Source organism: Cyprinodon tularosa, unplaced genomic scaffold (assembly GCF_016077235.1).
Source record: "Cyprinodon tularosa strain WSP-4 unplaced genomic scaffold, ASM1607723v1 ctg10, whole genome shotgun sequence".
In the NCBI taxonomy this organism is placed as follows: domain Eukaryota; kingdom Metazoa; phylum Chordata; class Actinopteri; order Cyprinodontiformes; family Cyprinodontidae; genus Cyprinodon; species Cyprinodon tularosa.
This window is the reverse complement of record NW_024037782.1, coordinates 3,177,718-3,198,539: the sequence shown is the minus strand read 5'-3', so window position 1 is coordinate 3,198,539 and position 20,822 is coordinate 3,177,718. Positions and strand designations below refer to the sequence as shown.

The 20,822-nt window shown below is 36.9% G+C and overlaps 1 protein-coding gene across 1 annotated transcript; it reads right to left on the bottom strand.

Annotated features, from left to right (window-relative positions):
- Window positions 1–2,645: 2,645 nt before the first annotated feature.
- Window positions 2,646–19,964, bottom strand: znfx1 (zinc finger, NFX1-type containing 1). Its single transcript, XM_038304541.1, has 19 exons — window positions 19,816–19,964; window positions 19,057–19,141; window positions 16,347–17,011; window positions 15,981–16,215; window positions 15,537–15,886; window positions 15,265–15,444; window positions 15,061–15,167; window positions 13,927–14,165; window positions 13,545–13,673; window positions 13,135–13,283; window positions 12,882–13,025; window positions 12,679–12,796; window positions 12,075–12,307; window positions 11,127–11,266; window positions 9,365–9,497; window positions 7,795–7,962; window positions 5,928–6,038; window positions 5,675–5,770; window positions 2,646–5,573 (listed from the first exon to the last, which is right to left on the bottom strand). The coding sequence occupies exons 2-19, from the start codon at window positions 19,112–19,114 to the stop codon at window positions 3,129–3,131; spliced, it is 5,700 nt and encodes a 1,899-aa protein (XP_038160469.1). The 5' UTR covers window positions 19,115–19,141; window positions 19,816–19,964; the 3' UTR covers window positions 2,646–3,128.
- Between the last annotated feature and the right edge of the window lie 858 nt (window positions 19,965–20,822).

The window sequence follows — 20,822 nt, the reverse complement described above, 5'->3', positions numbered from 1 at the left end:
TAGTTTTTCACATTGCCTGCTGTTGGTGGTCAATGTGTACGCTAGCACCGCTTGTGTCAGTTTGTCCCATGTTAGCTGTACCTTCATTATTGCGTTTAGTACTTTGTAATCCACAGACTTGATAAAGTGCTTTATAGATACAAGTTATTTATAGCCATCCAACAAAGGATATTGTTATACATTATTTCATTACATTATTATTCAAACTCAACTGAAACTTTTCACCAGTGAATGGGTTGATTCCTACTATTTCCTATTGCAAGCAATGTAAGCAAGAAACAGAACAAAGCCCACATCTAAAACATGATATTTACATGATACAAGATCTAATAATACGTAAAACATAACTTTCCATAATTAGGTGGTTGCAATTATACAAAATATTTATTCAAATTAAATGCCAGATTAATGAGTGAGAGACAACACAATGTAAGCAATTATATTTGTACAACATATTATTAGGCTAAACAATTCAAATTTTATATTAATTATGTTATCTTGTGGTGTTTTTAATGCTAGACTTCTGTTTTTATTTTTTCCTTTTCAAACATTTTATTGTCATTAAACTGTCCCAAGTACAGAGCAACGAAATGAATCTGGGGAGCAGTGGGCTGCCATTGTGCAGCACCCAGGGAGCAGTGTGGGGGTCTTGCTCAGGGACCCAGAGTGGCTTGAACTTAGAACCTCTGAATTCCAAGTGCAATACCCAAACCAGTAGGCCGTCACTCCCCATTATATAATTATTATGTGATTTGTGCTGTTTGGTTGCAGGGTGAAGTAGTTGGATTTGCTGAAATTGTTTTTATTTATTTATTTTTTTTTTAATTCAACCTAAAGTAGTATTTGTAAGAGATACACTGATTGTATAAGAAAGATTCATCTGTGCAGCTATTTACAGCTGTCTCAGTGCACACTCAAGTTGGTGGCACAAATATAATGCAATATATTGCTCCTGAGGTTTGTAAGGGCCTCTTAACAACTCAGATTAGAATTCATTGTGAGATAAAAAAAAAAAAAGATAGATAGATTTAATTTTTTTAAAGTAGGTGAATTTTAGTGTATTATATCCACAACAAACTTTTCTTTTTTGTAAAATACTTTAAAAAGCATGCATCAAGCTCCTTCCGATCCAAGTTGCAACCTAGTTTTGCTAACACAGAAAATCCAAATAAAATAGATTTAAGTTTGTGTTTGTGACATAAATGTAAGATAAAAATGTATGAATATATTAGCAAAGCATCGTTTACTGGACTCTATGGGTCTGATCTTCAAAAGGTTTGTGTGCTAAAATATATGTTTACTTGTTTGCACTTGCCAAGAAACTCTTCATTTATTACTAATGATTTGCATGTGAAAGTTTTTGCAAACTTTTTTTTGTATCTGCAGCAGAATTTCTCAGACATTGATCTGATGTAAGTTGGAGTTTTTGGTTTTGATTAACTTCATTAGCTTTGACAGTCAGGTGTAAACTCACACAAAATCATTTCAGTGAAAATTGCAGAGAAGAAAGAGGTATTGGTTCAATATAGAATGATGGAAAAAGAGTCTGTGTGCATTTGAACATATTTCAATGGTCAGAAATAATAATAGAATAATATACATAAAAAAAGAGAGATCTGCACAGGCCTGCACAAATTATTGCAGCCTGAAGCAATCTATATCCAGTTAATCCCAAACAAAAAAATACCAAAAATGAACACAAATACTGTGGCACATTCATAAAAAAAAAAAAATATATATATATATATATATTACTATTACAGAACCTGTAAAAAAAAAACATTGGGTTTTGGGGCTGGTGGTTTAGTGTACATCTCTAACTTGTGGCAAGAAAAATGTCTTTCTTCACATTCTTATTGCATATGCTGTTTCCTTTGCATATGCAACTGAGCCTCCTTATATGTAATCTTTGATGTCAGACTGTAAGTTTGAGTTCCTATTTCTTTTTTCCAAAAATTTTATTTTCACTGTGGAAAAAAAAATAATGATTAGCACCGTTATTGAACACTAAAAGATTTTAGATTTAAAGTAACTTTGTAGTTATTATGGCAGAAGCACACCCGTGAACTCTGACAGCGGCATACTTAAGGCCACATGGCATGATAAATGAGTCAGTCCACCTTGGAGGATATTACCCTTTTTCCTCCAGCGTCACCTTTCATCCAGCTTTTCCTCAAGTCTGTACTTGAACACTATAAATACTAAAAGAGTGGCCAGCTTTTAAAGTTTGCTCACTGTTAACGCTTCCTTGACAGGACATTTTTGTTGTCCATACCTTCAGATAGCAAAGTTTGCACAAGAGCTGGGCTTGTGACAGGGAAACATTCATCATATAATAAAGTGATGCAAACTTGTTACTAGACACCAAATTGAAACTCTGTGAGTGGGAGTAATACATGGTGAGGAGGAATGGTAGTTATTTCAGGGTTATTTCTTTGAATTCATTGCCAACGATATCCTGTTTGAGACACGTTTTTAACCCTTGCTGCGAAAGGTTCAGGAGAATATCATACAACAAAAAAGAAAACAGTGAAAGTTGGCTAGATAAATTATTTTAGCAGCAAAATTAATCATTTTCATTTAAGTTCAATGTGAGGACATATGTAGAATACATGCATATGAAATAAAAACAGACAAGGAATCACTTGTTGATCAAGGCATATTTTATTTTATTTGAACTAACATTGTATTGTTTAACAGTATTCTGCTGCCACCTTGTTCTTGTTAGGGTACAAAACACTGTTAACCATTTACTAAAACATATTCTTAACAGTCATTTATTGAATACAATACTTCATGCTCATATTGATTGATTTATACACACATTGAAATTCTAAAAACATATGTTGTAATATTGGAGAATCTTTTAAAACTTTCTTGAATTTTACATTCCCTGTCAAACTTCAGTGAAGGAATTTAAAAATCAACTCCATCTAAGATATTGTTCATTTGTTAATTACCTTTGTAAAGCCTACTACTTGCTCAATGATTGCAAAAACTGAAAAATGATTGCAAGGACTCTTTTTATACATTTAAAAGCTAATATAATACATTTTGTTTGCATATATTATTTAACACCATTCTATTGGAAGCATGCATCTTATAATATATGCTTTCAATATTAGCTTTTAGATGTCTAGAGGATCAAAATTGCGAAGATTATTAGCTTCAGACCAGGCTGAATACCGGGATCCATCCATTTCTGTGGCAACCTGGTTGCCACTGTCAAGTCTGTGATTTTCTCCACCAATAGATGCTTTGCAATCAGGACAATTTGATCTCTGATTAGCTCCACCACACTCTGTAATGACATAGACATGGCCATTAGGACATTTATGCCAGTGGCCTGGGGGCATTTTCATTGCTGAGACAATCATCTTTCTCTCTTCTTCACTGATCCCCAAGCCAGTGACTGGAAACTTTTTATCCAGACTCTTCATGGCTTCTTTAACATTTAGTTGATCTTGCTCTGTGAACTGGCCATCCATCTCCAAGGCATGTCTGATTTCTTGAACTTCAGACTGCATTTTGCTCATTTGGCCTTTTGTATCTGCAACATGGCACCGGCCATTAAGTTCAGCCAGTAAGGTGAGTCTTTGTAGCTCTCTCTGCAAATCAAAGACTTGTTGGTCTGTGAACTTCTGGTTTGTGTTATTGAGCCAGGACATGAACTGTTTAACTCTCTGTCGAAACCTGTAGCCATCTGTGAATAACATTTTTTCCCTTTCGACTTTTAGGAGCTTTGCTACTCTTATCAGAAAATCAATCTTGTTTTCCAAGACCCACAGATCACTTGACGTGAGGTAGTTTTTTTCAAGCTTTTCTTGGATATCCCTATACTCCTCCTGCACATACATGTCACCAATGGTATGATTTTCAAACCACTGATTTTTCAGGGAAGCTCTTTTTTCCTCAATATCAGACTGCCTTCCATTTATCTTCCTTTTTACCATTTCTATCTCAGCCAGACTGCGGTTGATGAGTGATCCATAGCGCAGATTTTTACGTATTGGAGTTTTACACCTAGGGCATTCTTTAAGCTTTATGGCTACCTGCCCTTCTTCAGGTCCCTGATTAATGTCAGACATCCACTGGTCCATAGCTGTGGATTCAAAGATGTGTCCACAGTCCTCAAGCTGAATAAAGCGAGCCTCAGGGTCATCTTCAGTGCCAAAGAAAATCTCTGAGACATCTTCATAGTGGCAGATGCGACATTTACTTGGACATTTGTCCCCACAGAGACCAATGCATGGGTGGCCACATTCTAGGGTCTCTTTACAAGGTTGAGTACATGGTGGACGATCGCATGGCTCATGGCAAAGTTTACTGCAGCGTTGGTGAGGACACTGCCAAGCACAGGGCTCAACGCAAGGAGCGCATGGTTGCCCACACTCCCTCATACAGTTACTGTGGACACAACAGTTTTCACAGGACCTCTGACAGGGGGGGCAATCACGTGTGCAAGGTTCCGTGCACTTGTGAGAGCAGATCAGAAGACGTTCACATCGTCGAGCGCAGGGGGTGTGGAAGCGCCCCTGGTTACACTTGCTACAGGTACCGCGACAGCCGTGCCCACATTTTAACTCATGCTTACATGATGCCCTACATTCAGGTTGCTCTGTGCCTGTTTGAAAGCAAGCACCTTGCTGGTTGTGCCCACAACTAAGTTTTAATATTACTGGCACTGTGCACTTGGTGCTGCAAGGTTTCCCACAGACTGAATCACAGGGATGACCACAGGGAAGCAGTTTCTGGCAAGGATCCTGGCAAATAAATGTGTCTGGTTCTTGGTGGCAAGGAACCATTTGTGTGTGATGACACTGAGGTATGATCTTCTCAACTTTTACTGGACATTTTGTTGGACATGTCTGATGGCACAAACGTGTGCACTTATGCCCATGAATACATAAAATCTTCTCACACTTCTTAGTACAGTTAAACTCCTTGTGCTTTGGGTCATAGGGATGACAGACTCTTGGGCAAACATGGCCGCAATCCAAACGAAACTGGCAAGGCTGGGTGCATCCCCCCTCAGGCGCCTGTTTGAAATCCTCGGCAGAAGAAGCCTTGACCTGTCGATTTGGATGATTCTGGCAGCACAGTGTCAGAGCTTTCCCAACTTGCTCCTTCTCCCTCAAGGTGTGGAAGATATTACTCCACAGTTCAACTCTGCTCAGGATCTCACTGTTGCCAATACAGTAAAGGCCTTTCTTGGCTCGTGACAAAGCTACACAGACACGATTGGGAATGTTCAAAAAGCCAACTTTTCCTTGCCGGTTGCTGCGCACAAGAGACAACAAAATAATGTCATTTTCTTCTCCCTGATACTTGTCAACCACGTGTACTTTGACCCCTGAGAAGTCACTGGCAGGCATCTGTTTGCGCAGACAGTGAAGCTGGCCAGTGTAGGTCGTGAGTATAGTGATTTGTTCTGGTTTGTAATCCTGGAGGAGGAGGTATCTGCACAGAGCAACGACAAATTTTGCTTCATGAGAGTTCTGATGGCTTCTTCCATCTTTGATCTCTTCCTCAAGGTGGTTGTGTTCCAGAAAGAAAAGATTTGTGTTCAGGCCCTGTTCAATGAAAACAAAAGCACAGCTGTTGAGGGATCAGGTATTTTTTTGATCACAGAAGCAGATTTATAATAACTGCATGAGATAAAATGTTTCATCACCTTGATGTTTTCGTACTCATACACAGACGGATGGTTCTCTAACTCCGAGTAAATGTGTGGGGTCAGAAGACAAGCAATATCTGGCCTCATACGATGCTGAGGGGCGAAACACATAAAGAAGATGAAAAGACAAACTCCATCTGAGATTAAAAATGTGTTTCAAAATTAAGTTATTCTAACTAACAAAGTTTTGTGTTTACCAACACAAAAGTTTAAATAAATAAAAAATTAAAAAACAAGAAAACAAACAAACCTGATAGTTGAGTCTGACGTAAGGCAGTCCCATGTTCACCAGCCTCTCAAACATAGACATCTCCAGGCTGAAGTTTTTTGCAAGCTCATAAACAGTGGCACTTGGTCTCAGCTAATAATAATAAAAAAAATATAAAAAACACCCCATAAATCATCTTTTACACTTTAGATACACGTTAGATTCTGTATTATTTTCATCCACAACTTTATCAACTTTATCAGTTCAGCATCTTTAACCAAATTTTTCTTATTTGGCTGGGCTGCACATTCAATTTATTCCCATTGTTATTGTTTTCTGAATAAATTTTCAAATCTATTTTGGATTTTTTTTTTTTTTTTCAAACAAAATACACTTTTATGTTTTAATTCAAAAAACAGTTTATTGTTAATAACTATCCTGGTAATACAGTATTTTCCTAGATTTGGAATGTATTTTAAATGTCAAATAATATGGTGTTGTTGTTTTATTGTTGTAAGCATGCTTGTGCCTTTTTACAGGTTCTGGTTTTATACATGAAAATGATTTTTAAAAATATAATCAAGATTTATCTGGCTGAATTTGTATTGAATTTTGTTTTCTTGTTTTTAAGCATAAAATCTTGCGTGCAACTCCATCCATCCATCCATCCATCCATCCATCCATCCATCCATCCATCCATCCATCCATCCATCCATCCATCCATCCATCCATCCATCCAATTAAAAGTGATTAATCTTCAAAGTTGTTTATTTAGTTAGAAACTCCCTGAATAAAAGTGTGAAGTAATCTAGTCTCTCACCTGATTTGATATTAATTTTGTGTGTGGTTAACAGCACATATAGAATGTAAGAAAATGTATTTAACCCCCCTATCTTTTGTCTGTGTGCGTTAGTAATGTTGTCTGTGTGTAGTTTTGCAAACCTAATTTAGCTAGAGGACAGAGTGTGATTGTGAAAGTGTGTGGGAGGGGTGTGGAGGAGGCAAGACACATTCTAGTAAAAATGTGAAGCATTGTGTTCTGCTCTATTCAACACCAAACCTGTGATTAATTAATAGCACAACAATGCCAAACTTATTTTCCTTGGAAAGTAGGATGCACTTTCCTTTGCAAACATGTATTCAAGTTTGGTTTCTGCAAAAACACTATAACAAACATTTTTTTTTAAGTTCAAGTAAATGCCCAATAGTTTTAATCCACTGCAAAGAAAGAGAATTTATTTGAAACAGCATGACGTCTTTCCTGTTACATTATTTAAAAGAATGCTTGAGGATTCATGGTCATATTATAAAGAAGTAACTTTCTTCATGATTAGTCCTTTATCCTCCTGATTTTTTTTTTTTTTTTTTGTCAAATGGTTAGTATATTAGATTTGGCCGTACACATGCTGAAAGCCGTGAATAAACAGGGTAATATATGCAAATACTGATTTTACAGCAAACAGAAGTTACACAGCAAGATGAGATCAGGACAGAATATTTAGACTTGTGATAGAACTCTGTGTAGTTGTGATCACATGCCACAGATTGCTAGACAGGCTGCCTGCCCATATGTGCTTGGCAGGCCTTGACAAGTTGTTGTATAATAGTCTATTGATGTCCAGAATATCACTCCTCACTAATCTCTTCAGTCTTCAGTAATGGTAGCTAATTTTCTTTTATTTACTATAGTTTCATATTTTGCCATACCTCAAGGAACATAGGGAATAGAAAAAAATACAATAAATCCCTGTGATACTTTATTAACTAAATTTCATCCAGACATAGAAATGGGAAACCTTTCATAGCAATTTGGTAATATTGCACACCAGCAAAGAAAATCTGTTGGTTTAATGAGATGTAAAATTGATAATTGTTTGAAAAATTGCTGAATTTTTGCAAGAGTTCATACCTGCTGGTGGTCTCCGATTAGGATTAGATGTTGGCAGGCTTTGCTTAGAGTAGTGATGGTGTGGGCCTCCAGAACCTCTGCAGCCTCTTCAACAATTACAAGACATGGACGTACTTCCTGCAGAGCTTTACGGAACTTTGCAGCCCCTGTGGTTGTCATGCCGATAACCTAGACAGAATGGTACAAGTCTGTTAAATCACACATCCAACTTACCACATTCTCACTCCCAATTCGTCCAAGCCCCCTCGTGTCAGCATCCAAAGTGCAGGGTAAATGACAGATTGCAAACATTGTATCACGTGACACAATAGTGGCTCATGACAGTTTTCTATTTTACTTTAGCCTGCAAAGTCAGTTTTTCTCTAGGTTTAGGGTAAGGGATGGTTTAGTGGTAAGTTTTTACTGCACAGCCCGTGGAAACATTTTAGGAAGTTCCTGCTACAACCTGTTCTGAACACTGCGTGTCAGTTAGAGACTGTATTGGCCTTCTGTCGTCATCAAAACTTCACACCTTAAGCCCCTGTCTCACCTTGACGATTTAGCCAGCGTATGCCTGAGTAGTGAAAAATCTGGCAAAAATGCTGGCAAACGTTGGATAAGTTATGGATGAGTTTTGTATGAGTTCTGAGCATGCTGAAACATGCTTAAGCACGCTGGCAAATGGCGACATATGCCAGCGTATGCTCATATGTAGAACACAAGTCACAGGTAAGTTATCTGATGTTAACATACGTTAAGTGTAAGTTACTCAAAGGTCATGGTGTCTAGCTTATCCAAAACCTACAATTAACTTGTGTATAACTTATGCGTACCTTATGAAGAACTTATCTCCAATGCATATCAACGTGTTTGACGTGTTCCAAACCGCTGAACGTGTTTCCTACTTACAGCTACTGTATAATGGTGTATTGGCAGCGTTTTGGTATAAAAGGGGGTTTAGATGAAGAAACCATCAGTTCTCCTCCAGACTTTATCCCCATCATAGGGTGAGAGTGAAGGTGAGTGTGATGGATCTTCCCTGCATTCACGCCCAGAGCCACGACCAACCAACTTCGTAGCAGACATGATGATGAATTTGCTGCCACTGCAAACCTTTCTTTTACTTCTTATTTATCCTTTGTTTTTTTGGCAGGTGGTAAACAGCAACTAGGTTAATACCGTAATTAGAAAAATCTCTTTATGCAGGTCAGGCGCATTACCCCTCCCCTCAGGACACTGGCTTGTGACATTTAAGTTAGGCTGTCGCTGGACATAATTTTTGGACTCGTTATGAGTACTCTATGCACATGCCCAAAATTGAAAAAATACATAAAAGGTAAAGCATATGTCAGTGTTTTAGAAGATTCTGGGACATCAGGCATAAACTGGATAAATCGGCAAGATGTGACAGAGGCTTTGTAGGAAGGGGGGGGGGGGCAGCTTGCTATTAAAACCATGTCAAATCTGATATTCAATGAAGCTTAATTTAAAAAATAATAAAATTACTGTGAGACACTTGGCTAAGTAACTAATTCCTAATAAATTTAATAAATATTCGTTCCAACAATTAATCAATCTAATAATTCCATACCATTGCTTTCTTGAGGACATGAAGGTTTTCCTGCCGTTTAACATCAGCCAGTCTGTCCACTGCATTTTGATATGCCTGCTCAGACTCTAGGGCTTTAGTTCGGAGCTCTATCCTGTAGCGTGTAACCCACAACCTGCACACACAAGCAGACAAAATGTAAATGCGTGTATTTAAGAGCTTTTCAGCTGAACCAGTGTTCTATGAGTTGATTAAAGTGATATTGCACTGATTTTTACAACTGGTGATACCTACAAATTATTTTAGGTTAGACAGAGACAACAAAAGACATGCCTAGTTGAGGTTTTAAACCAGCCAGTTTGGTCAGGATGGAGAAAATTAAAAGCAAAAATTATCATATATTTGAGTGCTCTTTCCTAAATGTTCATATAGGTAAAGTCCACAGTGAATAAACTTGGAATTAGGGCTATTTAAGTTAAATTCATACTGTCTCAATACAAAATGAAATTAAAAACAACATTCTTATTGGTATAATCCATGTGCATGAAAAAAGAAGGTTCTTAAAAGTATTCATAACGCAGATAAATGATGACATTCATTTTTGCATTTACAGATGCAGCTTTTGAAAAACTTTAACTTAAGTTAGATTGCCCAGTTACAGAAATTACACCGACCAATTAAAATGTGATTGCTCTGTCAGAATTTAAATAAAAAGGTAAATGGCTTTGATACCACAGACAATTACTGGAACGCATAGTTAATCTGTGGCTAAAACTTATTTAAATGTAGACAAAGGTACAAATAAAAAAACAGTAAGAAGATCTGACAAAAACTTTGTACAACATTATTGGAAATGGTGTTTTGTTGGCTCTTCTGTCTTTCTGTAAGGTATTCATTCTTGATCAGTAAGAAGATCATACATGCTGACCAACATATTTGCTCCTGGCTTTGCTTTTACAATTATTACATTAAACAACGTACAGAGATTATATTTATTATAAGATGACTGAATTAAAAACACTACATCATGATAATGAGTACATTTTAACTACATGATGTCTCTAGGATGAGTTCAATTACCTTTTTAAAACAATATCTGCACTCAGATAAAAGATCAACTTAAATTTTGGATACAAAGTGAAGGGCTTGTCTTGTAAGGCTTTTTGAACATTTAATAATACATTTGCATGTCCACTGCTGGTCATTAAAAATGGAAATTATATGAATACTTAAGATTTGGCCCCTGCAAATTGAAATTAACAAGGGGCACATCTTTAGCATTAATCCACTGGGAAAAACGTTAATTGGAACAACTAAATGTTATCTTTGGTGGAAAATCAGACAGCAGCTATGCAATTAGAATGTTTATCATATGCTGCAAAACTAACTATAAAACACTATATTGCAAAAATACTGAAAAACAAATGTTTGTTAGTGCATTACAAATAAATGTAATGTACTCTAGACAGCAGTATATAATAGACAGACAACTAAAACCAAATGGTAGGAACAGAAATATGATGGTTTTAATGATCTGTCTTGTTCTCTAAATAAACTGGGCTGCAGCTAAATTTTAGCTCTGAGGGGGACACTTTATATTTCAGATTGTTTGACTTTTCACATTCTAATGGCATAATTCTTCTGCCAGCATAAGTTTAATTTGAGAAACAAAGAAGCAAAGTAGAACCCCCCAAAAAATCAAAGAGAGGGTAGTTATAGTATACAAAAAAGAAAAATACAGAAATAAGTGAAAGAAGAAAAAAAACAGTGAGTAAAAGAAATCTAATCAGAAATGTAGACATACCGGTAAAGTCTCCATCTGTCTTTCAGATTAAGACTCCAAACGTCAAACACATTACTCTCCTCCTCCTCAGTCATTGCTGAGCTCTTCCCAATCTCTTTTCTGATTTTGTGTTTCATCTTTTTTCTCTGGTCCCGTTGCATCTGGACAAGTCAAAAGTAGTGTATGTTGAGTTATGTTGATACTTAAGCTGTTTTTAATAATTAGTTAAATCAGGATGCTGTTGAATAATTTGAAAATCAGTATCATAAGCCATTATAAATAACAATGCAAAGAAAATATCACACAGGAACCTTCTTGACAAAGGGAAACATATTGAGAGTATTCAGAATAAAAATGCTGTTGCAAGTACAACATGCTGCAACCGTGAGGTTTTATCAAAAATCACACTTAACTGCTGTGTTTAATTAATGCTACAAAAAAAAAAAACTTTAAAACTTAACTTAATTATTAAATTCCCTGCATGAAAAAATGGTACTAATCGGGTAAAGGGTCCCTTGAGTGGTTGGTAATTGCTGGTAGCGCTGTAGAGCAGGACGGTACACAAGATAATGCACACCTCTAAAGTAAGGGACAGGGTTCACACTTTTGCTAATTGCCTTGTCCTGTTCTATAGGTTAAAATTAAATATTATTATCATGCCAGTTAATATATGTGAGAAAAATAATTTTTTTCTGTTGATATACAGCAAGAGATTATATATGTATGTATGGGATGTGCAGGTTTAGAGAAAATATCCTCCTTACTTTATGGAAAATGCTACCGATTGGCATTGGGGAACAGCAGAATTTTATGATTCCTACTTCTCTCCATTTTATTTAGCCTCTTTTTAAACTTGTTGTATAAAAAGTTGCATTACACACTTATTTCTGCATTTATTCAGGCTGTATTTGTTCATTAGGGCTCTTGCAAATTGATTGTGCTGTATATAAAATGCCATAGTGTGGTTACCTGCCAGGCTTCTCCACTCTGCTCTGCCCGCACATCAACGTTGTCCAGGTTCATAACCAGCATCAGTTCTTCCATTTCTCTGACACCATCCTCCAAATTCTCTTTCTTCTTGTCATCTCTGCCAGCTCTGGGACCAATTGTCCAGCCGTCGTCAATCATCCGCTCTGCTTGGATCAACTCTGCCTCTTCTGCAATTTCAATGAGTTCATCTTCCTCCTCCATCGCTTCCTCTTCTATAGTTAACGCGACAAAATATAGGAGAAACAGGAAAACAATAATTTAGGTCCCAGGTTACAAATGTAATAAAATGAAATAACATTTTCTTTTATATAAATAACTAATATGAGGAACAAAGCAATAACAAATGCATCAACTTGACAGAGAGAATAGTGTTCTAACAATGTATTTATGTGTTATATATTTTACTATACAGACATTGTAAAGTTTCTTACTAATTGCTAATTTCTTTTTACTGTTAAACAGAAATTCTTTGAGGTATTTATGGTCATTTTAATGTTCTGGAACTTATATGCATTTAATTAAAAAAGTTGTAAAGCCAGTTACCTAATAACTACACATCATTTTCACAATTAAAAAGCTCTACCTTGGTTTTCATTCGCAGTCTCTGGCTCCCTCTGCTGGAAATTAGTTGAACCCAAACCCAACCACTCCATTATCAGACTTGTGTTCTTTCTGTTCCAGTTCTCAGTGCTGCACTCCATCTGAAAAATCATTTCAAGTTTTGTTTGATTTCCTATTTTAATTTAAACACTTGTAAGGAAAAAAAAATGTTTTATATTAACTTACAGGGAGGCATTTGAGACTATCCCAATGTGTGTCTAAAATAAACCTCTGGAGGAAGGTTTCCCGCATCACACCTTTAAGCGAGCACTCAAGCCTCATGCCCTGGCTTTGGATGGCCCTTTCTTCCTCACATAGCTGCCTATAGATCTTTAAATCAGGAAAAGTAAAGGATTTAATAAGATGTGAATTTCACTGAACACTTTTTATCTTGTGTGTCATGCCCCTGCACTGTAGATTCAAGTATGTAAGAGCCCACCTGATTATAAGCGGTACGAAGGTGTGGTGGAAGTGTACGTCTGAAGTTTTGTGAGTGGGTCAGCTCACGCAGATTAAATTGTTTCAGGATCTCACTGTTGCTGCGACCTCCCACTCTCACAATGCCATCTTTCAAAAACTTATGAATGCCTGTGAAGCAGAGCCAAAGCAAACCAACCTTATGGAAAAGAGCTTTATTATTCCTAAACATTTTACTATGGTGCTGGGCTCAGACCTCAATGTTACATGGAAAAAGATTAGAATTAAAAACAACTGAGGCCAGATATATTTGTATTTCAAAAATGACAATTGTGAGTAGATTATATACATTATTTTTTTATATATAAATCTTTACTGATCCATTCATGGCAGCCAGGAAAACAAAAATCTGATTCCATTATTACTGCTTACCCTCCAGGAACTGATCCAGGGCATGGTTAGTGTAGCACACGACCAACACTGGAGCTGGGTTGACGCTGTTCCAAAGCTCCTGATTGGTTAACAGAGCCTGAGCAATTTTTAGGCCAACATAGGTTTTTCCTAAAAGCGAGAGCAGACAAGGAATAGATGGATTTAGACACATTCATGTGTTACATTATCTAGGACAGCAATCTTGAGAACAATTTCTGCAAGAAGTAAAGTAACATTTTTATTTGTTGGATGAAACCAGAGCATTTTGGCAGCTTTTTTTGAGAAGATTCCAGATTTGTACAAATATGAAAAGTCTGTTCAATATTTGTCTCTTTATGACAGATGGGATTATGGCTTAAGCAAAATCTTTTCGGTTGCTCACCAGTGCCAGGGGGTCCCTGTATGATTGCCAGCTCCTTAGTGAGGGCAAGCTGAAAGGCTTTCATCTGAGACACATCCAAGCCCAATTCCTCCATGTCAGGCCAGGCCTCTGGATCCAGGCTTTTAAAGGGCTTTATGCTGCTTTTGTGTTCAGGGTTGGCAACAGGGGAGAGGTCATACACATCATTTCTCCTTAGGTAAGCTGGTGGTTGCACATCGGTGGAGCACTCTACAATGTATCTGGAAGAGTTCAAACCAACATTAAAATGACAACCAGAGTGCCTCCTGTGCAGGTTGGCTTTGGTCATTCAGCATTTGTCGCAAGAGTTTTCAAAAGTTCCATAAATCTGTTGTGAACAAAAACATTTAACCCACATGAATCTGTTCGTATAGCTGGTTAGAAACAGTGGGTGTTCAAGGTTAAACAACATGCTGCTCTGGAGCTGATAGAGGTTATTTTGCTAAGAGGATGCTTATGAAAAACAACAATATCCATAAGCCACTGTTTTCATAATGTAGTAACAATAGATTATCAGTCAGAGGCTTCTTCACATCTGCTGCATCACTGACCACAGCAGGAGATTCATCTTGTCCAAAACAATAACCTTTAATGTAAGAAATGTAGCTAAGAAATTGACTTTCACGTTGATGTACAAATATGTATTTTCACCTGTAGGTATGGCATTGGCTAATACACAAACAATATCACAAGTAAACAATAGACAATGTTACAAGACCTATATTTGTTACAAATTGAGTAAGGGATTATCTAAGTGAGCTTTGTGACATTCTTCCATATGGTACAAAGATTTGTTTGCACTTAAACCTCAAACTGAAATGATTTCAAAATACCTAGAGGAGAACCGAAGCATATTTATGGTTTTAACTTTAAATCTTAGTGATGTTTGCCAGCAACACATAAATAGAAAAAGTCAAGCTAGGGTTAGGGTTATTTAAAATTTGGGGAATTCGTAATGTCATGCTTTGTAATTGCAAACCACTGAGCTCATATTTATGGCATTACATGCACATTTTCTTCTCTAAATTTAGTCAGACATATTCTACATAATCAACAGGTTTTCAGCGCGCAATTAGATTAAAAAATCTTCCAGGACACATAGAGAAACATTCTTACCTCTGAAAGGGCAAATCTTCCTCAGTCTGCTCCTTTAAACCTTCTAGAACATATCGGTAGGCCTCAAAGTATGCTGTTGTCTCAACCATCAGAAACAACTGATCAGTCTGTGGATGAAAAAGGGAAAATGTTAAATTTATTATATTAATTATATTTGTTTCTTAGGATCCAGGCAGGTTGTTTGAAGTGTTTGCTCTGCCTCACCTGTATTCTGGGCAACTTGAGTCTGCTTTCCTCTGTAAAGGTAATCTGGACCTGCCCTTTCTCTAGATCTTTGGGATCTCGGTCAGAAACCGTGGCAAACAAGAAGCTCTCAAAGTTATCGTAGGACAGGCAGACCAGGGAACCAAAGAGCAGCCTCTTGGAGTTCTGCCAGCGCACAAACTGCAAGAACAGAAATAAATTCGTGTTAGCAGTCTTTTTTGATAATATATTTATTATTACATCTGACAGGTGAAATTGATCAATAATTTTACCTTAAGTGGCTCAGCATCAAACTGGACAATGTAGGCGAGACCAGTCTGTGTGCACTTGGGCACCACCAGATGTGTGTCGTAATAAACACGAATGTCGTCGAAACGCTTCATCTTCGCTGGATTATCATTCCTTCCGGCGTCCATCTGGTTCTGGAGCAACTGTTGAATTCCCATGCGAAGCGGTCGCACAAAGTCCTCTCTGAGCAGCCGGAAGTGTGTGTCGAGGTAAAGGTGGGTATTTGTGTATCGTTGGGAAGTGATGTTGGGCCTTAAAAATGGCCTGTGGTCTTGCTGGAACTCCTCAGGAGTTGGGTAGAGCGGTATGTTCCTGAAATCATCCTGCGCTTCACCTTTAGTAAAAATGTGGGCACTTTCACTCTCTTAACCAAGATAAACATTTCTTTAGAAAATCGTTTGATCAGAAATACCTTAAGAAAGTCTCACCTTGGTTATCATCAGCGTTAGTTAGAAGAGAATATGAGTCCTTGTCTGTGCGCAGGGTACCCTTTCTCGATCTTTCCTGGAGATGTTCTATTAAGCCCTTCAGATTTTCCATTTTTTCCTCCACTTTAGGCGGAAAGTCTATACCGGATGCCCTCAGGGTGTTGATAGAGGCTTGGAGCATTGTCACTAGCATATTCACTGTACTGACAGAGCTTGCAGGGAATATACTAACCACCTAATAAGGATAGATGAAGAACACTTTATTAGGTGCAAGTATTCTACACAGTCAAATGCATTAAAGCATTACCCAATTGCAATGAAGGATTTTTCCTAAACAAGTGATACATAATCTCAAGCAACAGTTACCTCTGACAGAATGGCTAGGATGTTTTCCAGGTGGTGCGGGTATTGTGCTCTACGATTAGGGTTGGAGTCAGACATCATACCTCCCACATAGTGAAGCAGGGTGGTACCTAGGAACTTTGAGTCTTTTATGATGTCAGCCAGGTGCTGCAGGGTGCCTCTGTCCGTCCTTGAACTGAAGGCTTTGCATAGCGCAAGGCACACAAGCTGGATGAGGTCAGGTCTCATTGGTGTCTCAGAAAGCAGGAGTTGAAAGCCAGGCTTTGAGGAAAGAGTAATAGCCACAACAGATGGCTCCTGTTGCGAGAGTTCTTCCAGTGTTTTATAACCCATTTTACGAGGGCCAGCACCATCTTTTTTCTCTTCCCCGCCTTCCCTTCGGTCTCCATTGGGCGCTCCTCTCCTTATACCTATTCCTGCTGCTCCTCCTCCTTGCCTCTCAGCTCCACCTGGGTGTTCATTTCTGCCTCCTCCAAACCTCTGCCTGTCTGCACCTCTTCCTCTATGTCCACCCCTTCCTCCTCTCTGTCTATCTGAATCTCTTTGGCTATTTCCTTGGCTTTGTGCTCTTCTTCTGACCCCTTGTTCACTTGTTCCGTCTCCCTGCAACCCGCCTCGTCTTGGTCCTCTTTGTCCATACCCACCTTCATGTTGGCCAGTATCGATATCTGAAAGACAAAAAAGAAAAAAACTATAGTTAGGCTAAATAATAAAAGTGAAAAGGAAATGCATGTACAGTACCATTCAATTTTATTCATAAACATTGATTTTTTTTATCTGATTTTTCTCTTTACACCTACAAACTTTATGCTTTCTGGAGTCATTCATGAAATTATTGTGAAATGTAAGTAAAATGACACATGGTTCTCAAAAATTCTCTACATTTGGATCCAACCTTTTATACTCACATATCCATAAATAAAATCCTGTGCCACCAAGTCATCTAATTAAACAATAGATAATGTTTTGATTTAATAGTAGTAAAAATAGATTCAGAGTATATAAATGAAGAAAATAGTATCTTTATTATAAAAAAAATCCAACAGACACATTAGAGATCATTTCTGAACTTTCTTAAACAAAATGCCCACAAAGTACTGTGCAAAATATTATTCCAACATGGAAACCTAATAATAAAAGGCCAAGGAACCAAAAAGCCGAAAAAAGGACAGAAGGGAGAACTTAGTGACAGTATAGCTGAAATGCAAGAACAAAATGTTGCTGATGAAAAAAAAGCAAATAGGTTTCCTCATTTGCAGCTTGTCACAACCCTCATATATGAGGCATATATACAAATAATGATATAATTAAAAAAACGGCTCAGACGTTATCTGAATTTATTTCTGAGATGATATATAGATGATATGGGGGAGTGTTGGTCTAGTGTGTTAAACCCATCTCAAAAGGGTTGGGTTAAAAAAAGTGAATTTCCCTATTGAGGGAAAATAAAGGGATTTACATGACATTTAAATATTTCTACTCCTACGCCTTTTTTGTTTGTTGTTAGTATTGCACCGATACCAGTATCGGCTGGGGCCCCGATCCACCACTAAAATGGTGGTATTGGTAAGTAACGACGAACGGGGCACCGATACCATTTTGAGAGCCAAAAGTTTATTCAACTATTGTCACCCATTCCAGGCAGGCGATAAAAAGCTCTACTGGATTCACTTATTAGTAGGGATGCACGATATAATCGCCCCCCTATCGGTATCGGCCTGTATCGGCCTTAAAACTGAATATCGGACATCGGCCACCCCACCGATATTTAAGCCGATATTTGATCAGCTTCTGAGTTTCTTAAGTCTAAAAAAAAAAAAAAAAAAATACTACTTCTTCCTCTTCCTCAAAAACTTATTTTTTACAGACTTAAAAACTTCTAAAGACAGGGGAAAAAATATTGATATATTAAAATATCACAATATCTTCATATGCTGATATATTGCCATTTAAAAACACCATATCAATCTTTTTTACTAATGAAATATTGCTATATGTCATCGTTATGCTACGAAATGTTGCCATATTTTTATATGTTGATATATTGACGCGGTATCGATCTATTTTACTAACAAAATCTCACAAGAATTTGCAAAATATCACGAGAGTTCGTAACAGAACGACGAAATTTCACGAGATTTTGAAAGCAAAATAGATCGATACCGTGTTTTTAAAAACCAATTTGATATCAGCATATGAAAATATATTTGAGTATATTATTTTTTAAAGTGTCAGAAATGGATAACAAAACTGCTATTTTCAAGGACTACTTATTTTTGTCCAGCATTAACATCGGTATCGGTATCGGTTATCGGCTACATGAGTTTTAAAATATCGGCATATCGGATATCGGCCAAAATCCCAATATCGTGCATCCCTACTTATTAGTCTTTTTCCTGCTTCACAAAGGTAGGCAGCAGCTTGACAAAGCCATGATGGCAATTATTTTACATCCAAGTAGTATGCAGTTCTTCATATATACACACACATTAATTTCAAACAGAGGCTATCGGTATCAGGGCCAAAAAAATGGCATCTGCGCAACACTAGTTGTTGTTCTGTGTTGCAAATTGGCACTATATAAAGAAACTAAGTTGAACTGAAAACAAAGACTATGAATTTAACAAGACACAATGTAAAAATATCCCAGGAGTAAAAATTCTGCTGCAAAACACTACTGTATGCGTGTGTGCATGTGTACTCCACTATTAACATGTGAACTCACCATTTTGAGGCCCTCTTCTCCCTGACCTTGAAGCCAACCTTTCCATGGTCTTTCAGGAGGAAACTGCTGATTTCTAGGTAAAGGGGAAGAAAGTGAAAATATCTAAATTCCATATCAAAATGGTAAAAAGAAAAAAAAAAAAGCAATGTGATTAGTTGAATTTCCTTGTAAAACATTGCAAGCCAACAGCTCCATTGCTAAAGAGAGTATTGCAGTCAGATAAGAGAGAGATACTATCATTGTTTATGTTAAAGCAGGAAATAAAAGCAAACTGTCAGCTTGCCTTTCAGTTTAACAGCAAAATGGAACTACGTTTGACAGGAAAATATATGACTTTTCATTAAAGTACTCACACTGCGAAGAACTAAGAGTTATAACATTTTCTTGCGCAGAAAATTTTTTAAAAACAATTTTAAGCGACGAGCAGCAACAATCGAATGACTTCATCAGAGGGGAAACTGCGCCCTCTAGTTGCGAAACCTCATTTCCGCGTCTCTGTAAGTTTCCTTTTCTCTCGAAACGGATGCCAGTTTTCACAACGATAACAACAAACGTAAATGTCTTAAACCACCCAAACGCCTACTTGTTTTGAAGCGTCGTCTGATGGAAAAATATTATTATTTATTCCTCACTTCTTGCGTTCACTCAATGTCTGTAATGCATCATCAAGTTAAGGATATTATCATAGCTTTTATTAGAAATCGCATCTCAAATATTTCCTGAATTCCATTATGAAATGAAACTCACCTTTACTGAAATTTCCGTACGAATAATATCAAAGAAATGAACTAGTAAAAATATAGAAAGGTCCAGTTCAGCGGAAGCTGTCTGTGATTCTGACTGCGCCAGCAGAGCAGGCACGCCTTTAAATGTCTGCTAGTTTTCGTTTTCGTTTCATCAGAAATAATTTACCACGCCTCGTGAACACAGCATGACTCAGATATTATTCACCGAATATCACCACAACTCCAACTGATTGTTTTGATATAAAGATAGAGCAGGGAAAACCAATTTTTAATATGACAAGACAATCTTAGGAGACAAAACTGAATTGTTTAGCTTAAAAATAAAATATAGCCAAGTAAAAAATAAATAAATAAAAAAAGAAAGATTGATTAGCTGTAATTTTATCTTTAACTTACCAGCTCCGCACTGAGCGGGTGTCAGGTGGCGCTTCTTCTGTTTATAACAGCAGTTCAGAGCAGTGTTATTTTGCAGCAATTCCTTTAAAAGATTTGCCCGATAAACCAGACTAAATGTGAGATAAAATGTGTAATTTAACTCGCAAGCAAAAATGATTGAACATTGCAACAATGAAGAGTAGAATGGAGAGATTTGATTGTAATGGATTATTCTTTAACAACCAATTAAAGGCAATTGGTAATTTAAAAAAAATAAAAAATCATGAATTTAATATTTGATGTATTGGTTATTATTTCATTTATCTGCTCGCAAGAAAATATGGCAAGTAGATTAATTTATAATTTTCAAACCATTTTAATTTTTCATATATTAACATTTACTTGACAACAAAGACACTGTGGTTAATTATGCACATAAATATACTGAAATTAAAGTTAAGTACAAAATCCATGCCCTTTTCAGAACTATATTTTGTGTTATATGGGTAAAGAGAAAATGATGTGTCTCTGCAACATCTAGGAGTCTTCAGTAAAATCCTAGATAAATAACTACTTTAATAAAAAGTATTAAATAATCAATTTATGTAGATATTTCACTTGTAAATATCTTTT